The sequence below is a fragment of the Pleurodeles waltl genome, chromosome 6 (assembly GCF_031143425.1).
Source record: "Pleurodeles waltl isolate 20211129_DDA chromosome 6, aPleWal1.hap1.20221129, whole genome shotgun sequence".
Classification (NCBI taxonomy): Eukaryota; Metazoa; Chordata; class Amphibia; order Caudata; family Salamandridae; genus Pleurodeles; species Pleurodeles waltl.
Genome location: NC_090445.1, coordinates 617,539,125 through 617,555,450, shown reverse-complemented (window position 1 = coordinate 617,555,450; position 16,326 = coordinate 617,539,125). Strand labels below are relative to the sequence as shown.

Sequence of the window (16,326 nt, the reverse complement as noted above, 5' to 3'; positions counted from 1 at the left end):
AAAAAGCAGTCACAGACATGGAGGTCTGCTGACTGCAGCAGGCCACCATCCCTGTGAGTGCAGGGACTCGCTATGGGGTCGCAAAATGCGACCCACCTCATTATTATTAAGGAGGTGGGTCTTTGCGACCCCATAGCGACTCGCAGTCGGTGTCTGAGACACCGTACTGCATCCGATTTTGCGAATCGGAAAATGCGAGTCGCACTGACTCGCAATTTCCGATTCGCAAAATCGGAAATTGCTACATCTGGCCCCATGTTTCTTACAAATTATATTTTTGTTATGGTGCCCTCCAGGGGCTGTTTTGAGCATTACATTCTAATGCCAAAAGTGTATTTCTGATAAAGGTTTATGTGATAATTGTATATGTTCTAATAATCTGTCTTTATTACAATTATGACCAATATTCAGGGCAACTGAAATTTTTAGTACATTATGAATGTTTGAACAATCTTGATCTGTTTGGGTGACACTTCTTTTTTTATTTCTCTTGTTACTCCTCCATTGCTGTCTTTTGTGTCTTTTTTTGGGAAATTGTGTTAGCCAGCCAGAATCTCTTACGGTGGGGTGGTGAAAGTGGTATTCTATTGAAATTAGCAAAGCAGAGTTAAATTAGGATTTTAAATGGCAACATTTTTATTTTTTTGCTGCAGATAGAGGAAGCAGATAAATGGAAGTGCTTTAGTTATATGCAGGGCAACTGGAATATATGGCAGGAAAAGACAAAATTATGAGTCAGAGTTGACCAATTTATGTGGCAAGAAAAGTCCAGTTAGGAATTTACAATGCCAATAGCTCTAAATCAAGCAGTGTGAGACCTATCACATTGCACATGCTTGTTGACTTGGTCACCCCCACTTTTTGTCTGGTATTCAATGCGATTTTGACCAAAAGTGCACTGGATTCCTTCTAACCAGGTCCCCAGTGGCAGATCTCTTTCCCTAAAAGTGTACAATTGTTCCCCAATCAGCAATACCTTTGCCCCCCCATAAGTCCCTAGTTGGTGGTACCCCTGGTACTTAGGCTGTGGCTACCAAAGAGGGTCCCCAAGGGCTGCAGTAGAAGTTGTGCCACCCTCAAGGACCCCTCACCTAGCATACATACACACTGCCATTTCAAGCTGTGTGTCTCAGTGCACCTAGAAGTAAAAACACAACATGGCACACCGCTGGTGCGCCATGTCCCCCAACACTGCGTGAAATATATGTAAGTCACCCCTACCATAGACATGGCAGCCCTAAGGCACAGTGCATTATATTACATGTGAGGACATAGTTGTGTGAGCAGATATGCCCTTGCTATGTCTCTGATGATTCTTAGACATAGTGAGTGAGCAGGGAAGCAATTTTAAGAACATGTGCTGAACACTGATCAATATGAGTTCCCTAGCTCCATTATGGCTTCACTGAAAATAGGGATGTTTGGTATCAAACATCTCATATTAATAAACAATCACTGATGCTAGTAATGGATTTATTAAAGCATGCACCAATATGGCATTTTAGAGGTACCCCCTGAAAACCTACCATCTGCCTGTGTGTGGACTGACCACTTTTAGTGTTAGCAGCCTGCCGCCACCAGACACAAGTCTGACTCCCCTCTAACCGCCCCCCCCCCCCCCCCCAAGGGTGAGAGCCCTTGGTTTCGGGCAGTCAATCACAAAGCCTGCTCTGGGAGAGGTATTTACACATCCCACCAAATAGGATGACCTGCAAACCTGCATTCCAGGGCAGGGGCTCCAAAGAAGCCCACCACTCTTGGTATTCAGATCTGCCTTCACTCACAGGAGAGATGCCGACCCCCTGCCCCAGTGCCCAAGTGGCACCTGGACAGATGGGAAATTTAGTATTCAGGGAGGTGTGTCCACCCCTCAGGGTAGTCCCACGCCTAAGGTGAGCTGCCTGATGTGGACACAACCTTTAGAAATCTGTCATCTTGTTGTTGGCAGGTTTAGGAACTCTGGAACAGGGTTATGCCCACCTCCCACAGGAAGTGGCCATATAGGGGGTGTAGTGACTCAAGGGGTAAGTAGACCCTCGACTTTTCAAAACTGTAAAGATTTTCATTGCAAAATGTGCTTACCTCATCCTATTTATTCTGGTGCCAAAACATATATAAAGATACTTGATATTTATGTAAATTGGCATGGATCTCCTTCTTGAGTCATGTGTCTTATTTAATGACTGTGTGAGTATTTGCAGATGTCTAACACTCTTCTCTGATAAGCCTAAGGCTGCTTGACCAATCTAACCCCTAAAAGTGCACCCTGGATCACTAGAGCAAGCCCCTGTCCACTGGTAAGGGAACACCTGGACTCCTTGCATGATATATCTCATTTTGATATATCATAAAGAGCCGGCTTCCTACAGAACGGTAGTGAGAGATGAAGTTGAGTGAGGTATTTAAAGAGAGAGAGAATTGATGTAGACAAAAGTGAGTTCACGAGAGATGAGCTTGAGAGAAGATGTAGGTACATAGAGTTATGGAGAAAGAGAAAGAACAGTTTAGAGAGGGGTCTAGTGGAATTGGTTACATGAAGTATGGAGAGAAGAATGACACAGAAATATTACTTTTAATTTAATCACCATCAACTGCCTGAGAGTGCAAGGATTAAGACAGGGCAGGCCAGGTGTGCACACTAAGAACCAGATTAAACAATGCTTTGAGCCAGTGTAAACTCACCAAAAGTAACACCGTCTGGCATAATGTGTTGTTTTGGAATTTACGTTCCAGCACAAAACTTATTTTGCGCTGAAAAGTTGCTGAAAACCAACACAAAGTAGCACTGTGTACTCCTTTGTGCCAAGTGGGGAGTCTCTTGTGTGGTGCATTAATAGTCTCATGCTATCCATACTTTTTTACGGCACAAAGCACTATCTACTAATATTTGTAACCAGGGCTTTGCCTAAAAAAATATGTTTCCTTAAGACGGGTGTAAAGTAGGAGAGAAGGATGTTTCATCACGATTTGCACATTTGCTGCACAGTATAGCACACATTCAGAGTGGGAAAGGTTTTACAGCCTATGCATAGTGCTTTGTACTGGAAGGCTACCCTTCAAGAACAAAACATATGTTAGACACACACACACTCTGGTGCAAAGGTGTGTGCCTGCAAAAGGCAGCTCAAGTGTGTGTAACAGCTTGAGAAGAGAGCGGCAGCGCCATATCTCAGTGGATGCTGTTCTGTTGTTCTCCCTTTCATACAGTGCAGCGCGGCATTATTGGTTGCTGTTGTGCGTTGCGTGAAATAATAACTGTCCCTCTATTTCCGGGTAGCATGATCAACTGTTAGATTGCACAGAGAAGCTGGTATATATGAGCATGGCTATTATGGCAGGAATTTTAACTGTTGAACAATGTGCCGTCTGCGCACTCATTTTTCTTCAAATATTATTGTTGTTGTTAATGAAGTCTGCTCTCTCCCTCTTGGCACAACTGTCTCTGAAAGTAATCTATGTGCTGGTGGTGCACCCACTCACCGGCCCCCAGACGCCCTTTAATGTGACCCGCCAGTTCTTAAATTCGTATTAATTTTCACTCATCAGAAAATATTTATTCTCCTTCAAGCAATTGCTTTCAATGGCCTTCTATAATAAACATCTTCATATATATCTTGCTTTACAAATAATATTTGTGGCGGCTTCTGTTTTTGCCCCGTATCATCACATACAGCAAATCAATCTTTTTTGCATGATCCGATGAATTATTATACCGAATGAGTTTTGGGCCACGGGACCCTTCATCAGGGGTCTCTATAACAAAACAACATACATCTAGGTATATGCAACACCTAGAGGATGCTGCAAATATGTATAACAATGGTTACACTCATCAGATAAAATGGAATCTTCTGTGCGTGTAGCCATTTATAACACCGTGCACTCACGTGTTACAATATCAATAATGCCTTCCATATGCCAGTCAGGCATCCACAGTGCCACATCATACCCTTTAGTTGTTTCCAATGGTGGCCTTATCCTTGCTAAACACATGGTACTAAACCCCTCGTGCCTCACCTGTGCCCAAAAAAATGTCGATATCATTGTAAAAAGATCTATAGCGTCCAAATCTAAGTGCTCCACAAATTAAATCGATGATATCAATAACATATGGTGTCATGAATGTCCATGTGTTTGTCAATAGAAAAGTGCTCCATGCATACATTTGTTCATGGATACATACATAAAAATACTCCATGCTTGTGAAAAGGAAAACATGATAAAAAGTACTTCCATCGGCCGTCTGTGATGTGTATAGAACTGCGCCAGGATGCAATTCCAAGCTTCTGTGCCTCTTTCACCACTATGTGTTCGACATTATCCTGGGTGGGCCACAACAATTAAAGGGCTCAATGTGAAGGGCCCAAGGAGAACTTCAGGACATGCTCGTCGCCCACAAGTGACCTCTGTAAAGCCCAAATGGGCTACTAATGTTAAAGAGCCCATTGTGTATGCCCCAAAATTATAAAAACTAAGAAAATACGACTGTGTCCCCGTTAAAGTCACACAATCTTGTCCAAATGTAAGTACTTTATGATTTACTTGTTGTATGGAACATGTATATAAGGTAAAATGAGGGACTAATAGCCCAAAAAGAAAACCTGCAATGTGATGGTTGCCCAGCTGTGGGTGAAACAAAGTAGTAGCCTGGAAGGCATTTTTGGCTGAGGTGAAAATACTAGTGCCACAAATATATGAAAAAATAGGCAAACCTACAAGACAAAAAATGTTCAACTCATCAACAATTGTCATAATTAGATAAAAGCATGATTCCACAATTTGTAATTGAGATGGAAAAACATAAAATAACAGAGCAATTGCTTGAAGTTTAAATATTCTCTAATAAATGAAGATTAATATGAATTTAAGAACAATAAAGAGCATCGGTGGGCTGGTGAGTGGGCGCACGACCAGCACATATATTACTTTCATTGAAATTGTAACTGTCCCATGCACTTTACCTGAGGAGGCTCAAGGAAGGTAGCGGCACTGGGCAATTGTCCACTTTGCCCCATCTTAAAATATCTCTGCAGCCTTACAATGTGTCTTTACCAAAGAAGACTTTGCATATCGTTGCGGCACAGTCAGAGCAGAATGCAGAAGCCTCCGTTTTACAAAGGTAGTATCTGCACTCTACCATGCGTCTTATGACATGCATTCTCAAACAACACCCACTGCCTGTGCTGCAGCCAGGGGGTAGAGACTGCATGCCTACCGATGGCAGGGGCTATATCATGAATGTAAGCACTCGGGCACAGCAGAGCTGTGCATCTGTCTTTAAGACCTTGCAGGGTCTAACAGAGTTGGACAGTCCAGCAAATTAATAGTGGGAGCAGTGTCAAGCCTGGGATCTGGCTTGGTTCTGAGAGCCATAACACAAGCCAAGTCATCAACATATTTGGTATGTAAAACAAACAATATGTAAAAAATGATAAAAACTACAATTTAAACTAGTGTATTTCTTCAACATGCAGAAATGGTTCACTTTAGTACATTAGAAGAGAAGTCCTAAACATGATCTTAGAAACATTTATACCCCACCCCAGACCTCCATGATTGATGCCATTAATGAACTAAGTCAAATCAGTCGTAATATGCCCCCCTACAAGTGGCCTGGATTGCTGTTATAGATGGAGCAACGTTGTAGTCGGTGGTAGAGGCTTTTTATACAGTGACATCCTGTAATAATATCTAGCAAGGTCTTCTCAAATGTGTTTATGAAGGAAAGGTGAAAGTTTGTAATTTGTTTAGGGCCACACAGTTTAATCAAGTGGGTATGTCGGGACTGATTCCACGTTACCTGGTTTCACAATATACAGTTCAGGCACAAGATAGGCATCTATTTCATTCTCCTGTTTTACATCAAAGGTTAATGCTTTGATTCTTTGAGGCTTTACAGCAGTACAGTAGGCTAAATAAATAAAGTCTATTACATTTTAGAGCAAGTTGAGACAAGAAGTCTTTTAGGAAAAAATACAAAGTTAAGGGAAGGCAGGGAAATATTTTATTGCTGATATCACCTGCTTCCTCTGACCTCACAAAGAGGCCAATTTCAAGAGATTAAAAGAGGTTTAATACTTTCAGAGAAGGGAATTGCATACATTAAAAACACAAAGTTCTGGGATAGCACACAGATTTCACAGGACAATGCCAATGTCCTAATGACGGCCTAGATGTTTCAGTTTTCAATATTTTATTGAAAATTGTTTGGTTAAATCAGAACGGCCTGTGGCAGTGTGTTTGTTTTCTTTCATCCTTGTGCTCCCAGGATTCTGCCCCTTGTTGTAGCCTCTTAATTTGTTTGGCGGTGGCCAGGTATTAGTTGATGTGGCTTTCTGCCAGATATAATGTGTGGCCCTCTTCTGCTTGTATTATGTGAATCAAATGCTCATCTCACCAGAAGCCAAAAGTGTTCAGTGCATTCAATTAGATAATTTTGTTTACGGCACTTAAAAACAGAAGAAAGTTGGTACAAAGCATCGTATAAATAAGCACAGAGAAAGTCAATGTTTCCTCTTATGTCAGAAAGTGCTTCTTATTTGATTGGTAAGTTTGTTTGTGTGGTACCATGGACTGACTAGTGGTGAATGAAATAATGAGTCGATAAAAGTAAAAGTTGTTTAAGGCAACACCGGAGTAGTTTGTTTTTGGTCGTTTGTTGACCAAGGACTATCATGAGACTAAGATATCAAGAAAAGTGTATTCTGTTTGCTTTTAAACCAAGATCACAGTCTACAAACTGCATTTTGTAGTACACAAAGCAGTAATACAGTAGTTCTACTCACATACTGCAAAATGCAATTCACAGATCTGGTGACATTTCACCACAGGACAAATACAGACACACTGTGGACGCCGGTGTTTGCCCCACTGTGATTGCTGTTTTTTTTCTTCTTTTCACAGCGGGCATTCCCCCCTGTGCAACTGCTGCCCTCTACCCTGTGCCCCCAGGCATTTCACCACCCACAGCTGCAGCACTGGTTAATTGAGCACTTCATTGTATGTGGTGAAATGTCAGTTGGCATAAAAAGCACGGGCCAGTGCCCGCATACCCAATTCAGAAACCTGCAGCTTGGTGGCCTTTGCACATCCTATCATTTTGGTAAAGAGATCTCTGCTACAGTAGTGGAGAATCCATACATGTAGGTATACTACTATGTAGTAAATGTGAGAGGGGCTTGGGTTGATGGGAAACTAGAAAGTTATTACTCGAAAGTAGGCTCTGTTAAGGGTTAGATTAAGGAAGGGTTTGAGAAAGATATGTTAATAGAGAACACTAAATGTTACAAAACAGGCTTTAAATGTACTCCAGCCCCACCTTGGAGTATGTCAAGAAACATGCGTGATTATTTAATAAATATTTTATTTTGTAAATATAAAAATAAGCAATTAACAAAATAATTAAACATTTAAAATAGTTTTAAAGTTAAAAAGTAATTAAATACATATTTTTGCCTATATTCACTGTCAATTAAATAAACATACATGTTTGTGATGGTACGTATTTTTTATATTATTGTTTAAAAATTAAAATCTTTGAATTCCATTAATACATGTAAAGGATTTCACAGACAGTTAATTTGATGAGTCAATGTGCAATAGCATGTTATTTTATAAGTGCTAGGTTTATAATGACTATGTAAAATTGTTTTGTATTTACATTATACATTAAATATTTCGTAATTTTCTTTAAAAAAAAAAAATACACTTTATTCACTGTCCCTATACTTTCCCCTTATGAGGCGGGATATCTCCACCAACAGGTGGAAAGTTAATAGTAGTAAACTCCTAAATTCTATTAACGGAGGCACTACTGCTTCATTTGAGAGGGGTGGAGACACACTGGTCTATACTAAGTGTAAATCTCCATTCAAAAATGGTGACTAGCAAAAAGGAAGTGAGCTATTTTGAGGTGTACACACAGATGTACATTTACCTTTGTGAATTAACCCAATGGCGTGATTAGGGCTTACTTCATATTTACCGTTTTACTGGGCCCTATTTAATTAATTCGGATGATCAGTGGATATTCTTGAGGCAAGAACAGGGGGGACACAAATTCTTGTTATTCCCAAAAACTTTTTTTGTAGGTTATCCACCTCTAGTATTTTTCTACTCAATACTGAAATATGTTTGAAATGTTAATAAGTCCAGTTCACATATTCTTTAACATTCCATCAAAGTAGGGTATATACCTGTGTGTAAAATATCATATATCTGCCCTGTGTTGCAGCCATGCCATCTACATACGTTGCAAGCTGTGGATTCTCTGTATCCTGAGCTTTTCTGTCTTCAGTATAGTTTACTGTTGTTGTATGAGTTAGAGAATGAGACATATTGCTACCAAGAACTAGTAAGGAGGACAAACATCAGCCAACATTAGTGAGCAGCAGGGTAAGATGGAACTAAAGAGGTGAGACCTTCTCGAGTTATTAGTCTTTTGCCCTTACTCATGCTATCCTCAAAACCTTTTTGATTGCATTGGGTGGGACCTGCATCTACTTGCTGTTCCTTGCATCCTTCTAGCCCAGAACCCTCAAGGTAGACAGCAGATCCGCCCCTGAGTACTTTCCCAACTCTTCATGACGCCATTGTTTTGAATATGAATAACATGTAAAGCGGAACGGAGAGAATAAAATCAAAGAAAGGACTACACCATCAGATTCTGTTAGTGGCCAAAAAACAAACTGCAGCCACATTAGATTTGGGTAAACAGTCTTGTCCGTTCTAAGTTGTTTGCAGTAAAGAGATGGCTGGCCAATGCCTACTCCACGGCAAACACAGAAAAAAGGAGATACTACATTTAATTTTTGATGATTTTCTTTTCTTAAGCACCTACTAATTTTTGCAAAGTGCTTTATCCATCTATTAAAATGAACTAAAATGTTTTTTAAATGAACATGGGTTTGTGTTTTGTCTTGCTTTTTCATTTTCATATTGCTCTCGTCTTAGTAAACACAACAATTTCAAGATACCCTCTTCATTTGAGAACAAGGAAAGTTAATCCACTGCTCTCTTTTGTTTGTTCTTTACTTTCTTTAAGACACATTTGCAACTGGATTACACACTGCTCCTTTGCATGGATTCATAAGAACTATAGACACGTTACGTATTCTAAGACAGCATATTAGAGTCATGCAAATATCTTCAGTTTGATATGGCAGATAGCTATCCTGCCTCTCTCTCGGCACAGTAGAACCAAAGAAATGCAATAGTCTCTGATCCTAACATGGTGCCCCTTAAGGAAAAGGCCTTCCTAGATTGAGGTAAATATGCACAGTCAGTGCTGTATAGGTCTGTCTTCCATCCCACATGAGTCTGAAGGAGAGGGTGCAGAAGAGGGTGAGGCGTTTGCATTAAGGGCTGACTACACTATGGATACTTCCAGCTCTGCTGTGGAATTTTTTTGAGTGTGTTTACTGTACAGAGTATGAGGCATACAAATGTTTAACATGCCTATGTTAGGTGTCCAGAAAAGCGGTATCCCCTACTAAAACTAGCACAATCTCCCAGAATGTAAGGAAATGCTTCTTCTGCATATTCATGCCCACATTTTTGAACTGATGCTGCTGGATGTTTTACTCTAAGAGTGCACCGAGGCATGCTAACCAGACTTCAGTGCTAGTGTGTTAGCCCTTCTCAAAGTGTATATCGAATTGCCTAAACTCAATTGGCGAGTGCTGACTTACTTATAAGTCCCTAGCATGTGGTACCCAGGGTATGTAAGGCAGAGTGATCACCCAGGCCTGCGGCACTGTTTGTACAACCCTGAGTGTGACAAACTACAAAATAGGTCCTAGCCTGCTACTGATGATTGAGAGGGCAATGTTTACACTGCTAGTTTGACTTTGCCATTTAAACTGATGGCAAAGACACCAATGCCCTTAACATAATATTTAAGTCTCCCCCAACGAAGGCCTATAGAGCCCCAAGGCAGAGAGTTTTATATTGTTACGTAGGATGTGTATTTTTATATGTCTTAACACCAAAAACCCTCTAATTGTCGTTTTGCTAAGGAAAAGTTAGTAGACTCATTGGCTAACACTGGGTTACTGGCTGGTACCCGAGCCTGGCTAACTTCTGAATGGGGTTACGTTACTGGGTACTGTAAGGTATCAAATTCATTGTGGCATTAAGCCTGACCTGATGTCTGAGTTGAATTTAATGTCTGAATTAAAGTTTTGCAACTTTCAGAAAGTTGCCACTTTGTGCCCACAGCTGGTCCAGTGGCCTTGCACAAGCTGTAGCCCACAGAGCGCTTTCTGCATGCCTGGAGAGACATGAGAATGACTCCCAGGCTTAGTAACAAAGGCAGCTGCCTCAGGGCCAGGTGTTACCTTCCCTCTCAGGAGGGCCACTCGGGATGTTATCCCAAAAGAGAAGCTTCTAATGGGAAGCTGCAAATGGTGACAACACTCCCAAGCAAGTTACCTTTCTTTTCCAGTAGACCAGGAACAGAGAGGGAAAACCTGTCCCCAAACCTATTTTCCCATTGGAGTTTAGCCTCCAGATAGCCACACCTCTAGGGTGGGCTACTAATCTCCTGACGACCGAAGAGGGGTCCCAACACCTTGAAAGTAGCTAGAATAGTACACTCTGGGATTGCCAGATGCCACACATGGAAGGAAATTTGTCACCAGAAAGGAGGTTACCTGGTAGCCCATTGGCTAGTGACCACATGGTCCTCTCAGGGCACTTTTCTGGGATGAATATGGCACCCCTGAAGCTCTGCAAGTCATATCACATTGGATTTTGAGAAGGACAGCAGAAGGACTGCCCTGTTGTCCTTGAATCTGCATAAAGAGAGGCTGCACCATTGGAAGGACTGCACCGCCTGCATTTTGGGCTAGTGAAGTTTGGACTGTGCCTGTGGCTCCTTGCTCGAGGAAAAGCTGATTGCCAGATCTCAGTAGTGACTTCAAGGATCAGGTGGCTGATCCCCTGGAACTGGCTCCAGGGACACAGGAGCCGAAGAAGCCCAAACAGACAAGCTGATAGCCACAGAAGAAGTTTTGCTGCTGCCAGATGCCCCAATAGACCAATCCTCAATGCCCAAAAGTTGCACCTGAGTCTGCCAGACCCAGGAGTGTTATCATAGTCTGATAAGTTATCTAAGAGGACACTAGCCCCTAGCAAAGGATTTTGCCCCAACTATGGTGCAAGGAGGCCAGTAGCCCAGCAGCAGCTAGCCAGCTACTGCATCAAAGAAGACTTTGTGGGACCCAGACCTCTGTGGCCAAAGTCGCCCCACAATACCCGTCGACAGAAGAATCACCACAAAGGTACCCCCCATTGACTACACCTCAGCAACAGTATCCTTGAACATCTTTTCATCCTGCATCAGGACCACTCCATTGTAGTCTATGGCTGCATTCTCTAAAGGCTGGAACTGGACTGACAAAGGCTCTGGTGGCCAGGTAACTGTCAAAGTATCCTTTCTGACCCCTATATCTCCATCCTGTCTGATTTGGTCACCCCAGCTGAGATGCTGATTTAACTCTTTCAAACTTATCAGAAGTGTACAAACCTTTAGTTGACCAATGCCTGTTTGCGGTTGCATTTAAAAGTGATATTATCTTCTAAAATCTGTATGTCCGGACCAGTCCAGTGGATTTTGCTCATCAAGGTCTCTAAAAAGTCATAAAAAAATCAGTGTCCTGGTTATTTTGTGTTGTGTGAGTTTCTTATTCTGTTATTTGGTACTGTTAAATGCTTTACACTAAGGGCCAGATGTAGCAATTTCCGATTTTGCGATTCGGAAATTGCGAGTTGGTGCAACTCGCAATTTCCGAATTGCAAAATCGGATGCAGAACGGTGTCTCAGACATCGTCTGCGAATCGCAATGGGGTCGCAAAGACCCACCTCATTAATATTAATGAGGTGGGTCGCCATTTTGCGACCCCATTGCGATTCCCTGCACTCACAGGGATGGTGGCCTGGTGGAGACAGCAGACCTCCATGTCTGTGACTGCTTTTTAAATAAAGCAGTTTTTTTTTTTTTGTATTGCAGCCTGTTTTCCTTAAAGGAAAACGAGTTGCAATACAAAAAAATAACGAAACCATTTGGATTTGTTTCTTCAGAGCAGGCAGTGGTCCATTGGACCACTGCCTGCTCTGAAAAAACATTTATGGCAACATTCACAAAGGGGAAGGGGTCCCATGGGGATCCCTTCCCTTTAGCGAATGGGTTACCACCAGTGTGACACTGGTGGTAACTGCGAATTGCTTTGCGACCGCGTTCGCGGTCACAGAGCAATTTAGCATTGCGGTGCAGGTCGCAAATAGGGGCACCCCTTCCTATTTGCAAGTTGCTTGCGAGTCAGTACCAACTCGCAAAATGGGAATGAGCATCGCGATGCATGTTTTGCATGGCGCAAACTGCGATTTTCGCAGTATGCGCCATGCAAAATGCTACCTACATCTGGCCCCAAGTTTCTTTGTGCAAGCGTTGCTGCTCGAAAGCCATAGCTGACAGGATATGAGCAGTACTCCTCTAGGTTGATAGAAGATTTTAATGACAATGTCTTAAATTAAAGGTGTGCCAAATTGTTGTTATGCCAGCAAATTTTCAAAATTTCACATAATGTGAATTTTTTAAACTGCATTCCATTTAGTAGGTACTAAATGTTCCCTTTTTTATTTTTTAACAATGGTGACTTGATAGAGCACAATATGTCTTACTGGAGACTGTTTCAAGCAAAAACTATTTTGAGTGGCAGTTATACTCCTTACCACAGTCATATCGTTGTTGCTTCTTTGACTTTTGCATACAAGGTATGACCCCGCATTCATGTATCCTCGAAGGTGCAGCAAAATTATGTTTGTGGAATTTTGTTTAGTATTGCAGAGTTATCATGCATTTTGGAAAAAAATATTAGATTGTTGTACTCTCCTATCTTAAAGCAAAGGGTGTTCCTGTGTAATTGTTTAAAACTATAGTTTTTGTCTATGCCTGATTAAAAAAATCTTTTATTGTTCTAGTTTCTGGTAGGAGTGTTTTTAGCACCGGTCTGATTTGAAGGTTATTTTCAACCACTTGGAAATTTTGAAGGTGGTGGTTTGGTCCTAATTAAAGACTTACGTTAACCAGAGCTGTAGCTTTTGGGGGAAGGTGGTGTTTGGGGTTGACACTCCTAAATATAGGCATTTCTGGCTTGGTAGTTAGGTCTGGGGGCCCTGAGATGGATCTGCTATCTCCGTGTCACTTTTTCTTGCTGTGAGCCAAGAATGCAAAACAAAACTGTAACCTTTGATGTGAAGGAGAGAGCGATGCAGAGATACCCATCTGGTGGATGAATTTAAAAATGTGGGAGGAGTTAAACTGGAATCAATACATACTATCTTGCTTTTCTAAATTCTGTGATCCTCGGCAAATATTTTATTTCATTTCACAGAGCCTCCTTTTTTTATTTTTTTATTTTCACATATGAGGGCACTTTTAAATACTTGAGTTCAGGATCTGCAGTGTTCAAGCGCCTTTTGATTTATTAGCCTATTGTTCTCCTCCATCAGTAATAAGAATCAAGGCCAAGTTTAGGGTTTATAAGACTGCTAACTTGCTTCCTAGTTTGATAATGGCATTGTTGTTGGTGGCGGGAGCAAGCCATGAATATTTCCAAAACTATTACTTAAAACAAAAGTCTGCAGTACTAAGGTGAAATGCTTCCACATGTTAAAGAAATAGACTTTTTTGAATCTTGAAGAGAATGTACCATATTATTACGTTATGTTTCTTAAATGATGTACATGCCAAACATTTCATGGCTTGACTTGTGTGTCAACTGTTAGAGCCAGGCCAGACCCATGACTCTGCTATGGCTCGGCCTGCCCCAATAATTTGTCTGCATGCCCTTTTCTGTTTGCGACTTGCCCTTAGTACATGGGGCCATCAGTATTGTGAGGAAGCATGGATCCCTAAGCACATGCACCAATTTGACAGCTCTACCACCAAGAGTTATTGTGGTAGAGACAAAGGAGAGTTTGTGCAGTGAAAATACATTTAAAATAAGTGATCCCAGGGCAGGGATCCAGGCTGTTGTGCTGTACATGACTGTAGCCCGGAGTTCCCATGGAGAACTACCAGGCCAGGAGGGACAGACAGGAGCATAGCTTCAGTGGAGGCATTTTTTGTATTGAGATCTTTATACAAAAACAAGTTTACCAAAAAGTATTACACTTGCACCTGTAGAAATACTCCTTGAATAGATGGAAATATACTACTTTTTGGAATTCCAACTCCCATGCAAATGAGGGAAAGTCTTCTTGAGATTGCACAGGTGCACATATAGCCCTGGCACTATCTTTATTACAAAAGGGCCCACACAAACATCTGTGGGTAGAGGTGTGGCCACCTGGGGGCAACACACCTTCTGTATTACCAAAGTGCCCCAGGGGAGCAAAAAAAGAGCACATACACCTGTTGCGACCATAGGAGTGTGTATATACCATGGTTCCTACGTGGTTCTTTTCCCCACTAGCTAGCAGTATGTTGGTAGCACATCAAAGTAGGGTGCCCAGTGAGTACATATGGGTGCTGCATGGGCATTTACTACCAAAGGCAAAGTGACATGTTTCAATAATTCAATCTAATTCCCACCTGCTGGTGGCACCTGCATACTCTTCTTTTACATTAACCCGGTCCTTTCAATACTATAGAAAAATCTGGATAAATCACAAAGTATTATATAATCTTTCTGGGACTGTCAAATGCATTATTGTACAATTCAGGGGTTGTCTCAAAACATTAAACAACCTACAAAAAACAAAGGTGTGAATTTCAGTGTCAAGAACAAGCAAGATGAGCTCATGTTTATGATATAATAGTGAGATGAAAAAGTGCGCCTTAAAATACTACTACTCATAATACCAAATTTGTGTTTACCTTCATTTCCTAGGACCAGTATGTTTTCCTCCATACGTGTCTCAAGAATGTGCTGTCTGAAAAGCAGTCCTGAAAGGAAAAAAACTCAAGCGATGTCTGATGATTACCTGCACCTTACAGCCCCAGACAAGGGAAAACAATGGCTCCTGCTGGGTGAGGCTCAGGATGCCAGAATGGCTTTGAAAAGAAGAAAAGCTGAAGCAAGATCAGCCACAGAGGAGCAAACAATATGCACCCAGGCTTTGAGTCCAGTAGATCCTGAATGATGCAACTACTGACTACTCTCTCCTAAACCCTGGCCGTGACTGAATGTGCAAACGTATTGTTGTAACAGTACTCACCTGCCGATAGAGGCGAGCACTATAGTGTAACAATGCCCATTCCGAGAATGGACACCTTGGTGGGACAGCACAAAGGCTTGCCATTATTTGTGTCTCTTTATGACGATCTCATAATATCTGCATAGATAATTCAAGGGAGAGCTCTGGTTTGGCTTTAACTCACATAATTAAAGTTATATTGTCAATGGCTGGTGACAGGTAGCAGGGATACTGTTCTGGTGAGTGGAAGAAGGGACGTGTTCTCTTCCACTGATTCTTTTTTATTAACATTAATATTTGAGCTTTCTAATGGATTGCTGAGCTTCTAATTATTGTCCAGATTTTAGGAACTTTCATTTATTCTTTGGGCCGTTAGCTGCCCAGTGAGGGTCATTTTATGTCTGGCTTGACAGCGCAGCTGTCTGTAGACCTATTGTTATCAATTGGCTATGCCAAGAGAAGTATTTCTCTCTGGCCACGTTATTGGACGGTTGGGGTATCATTTTGCCTCCTACGGAGTGCTTGCTTTGCAGTGAATAAGAGATTATTGTACAACTCAAAAGTACACTAAATCACCACACTTCGTCTTTGTATCTCCTAGGTCTTTTTATAAAATAAACAATCATTGTTTTTTTGTTTGTTTTTCACTGTAGTGTCCTTTTTCATGATTTAACCTGACTCAAAATTCAAACAAACCTGTAGACCTTACCAATGCTTGTCCTAACTGTTCCAGTGCCCACCAGAACAAGTAATCGCTATGCAACATGTTGATCTATGACTGATTGTACATCCTTTCAAGAACCAAGAGTAAATTCTCTACTATAGAAGAAGCAGTGCTATTCTTGCCTACTTCCAGCCAAGAATGTACTGTGCCATACTTATTAGTTCTGGTTCATTTCCCTGTGTATATGTGTCAGTAGCCCCTGATGTTGTCCTCTGCCTTTGGAACGGTGCGGTAATGGAGTCTATCTTTCTTCTCAGTGCTTCTCCATGGTCTTGGCCATGGGTGCAGGCCCAGCATTAAAGTTGGCATCAGATTCGCTAGGCTTTCCTTTTCATGGCCATATACTGTCAGAAAGCTATAGCTTGAGACAAAAAGGGTAGAGATATCAAAGGTCAGGGTA

At 41.5% G+C, this 16,326-nt stretch overlaps 1 protein-coding gene across 5 annotated transcripts in view; it reads left to right on the top strand.

Annotated features, from left to right (window-relative positions):
* The window catches only part of LOC138300066 (receptor-type tyrosine-protein phosphatase V-like), a 573,371-nt gene extending 557,522 nt beyond the window's left edge, over positions 1-15,849 (top strand). For all 5 annotated transcript variants that reach the window (XM_069238934.1, XM_069238932.1, XM_069238933.1 and 2 more), the window contains one exon: positions 14,896-15,849. In XM_069238934.1, the coding sequence (XP_069095035.1) occupies positions 14,896-14,955 (60 nt within the window). In that variant the 3' untranslated portion in view covers positions 14,956-15,849. The remainder of the gene's footprint in view (positions 1-14,895) is intronic.
* The last annotated feature ends 477 nt before the right edge of the window (positions 15,850-16,326 follow it).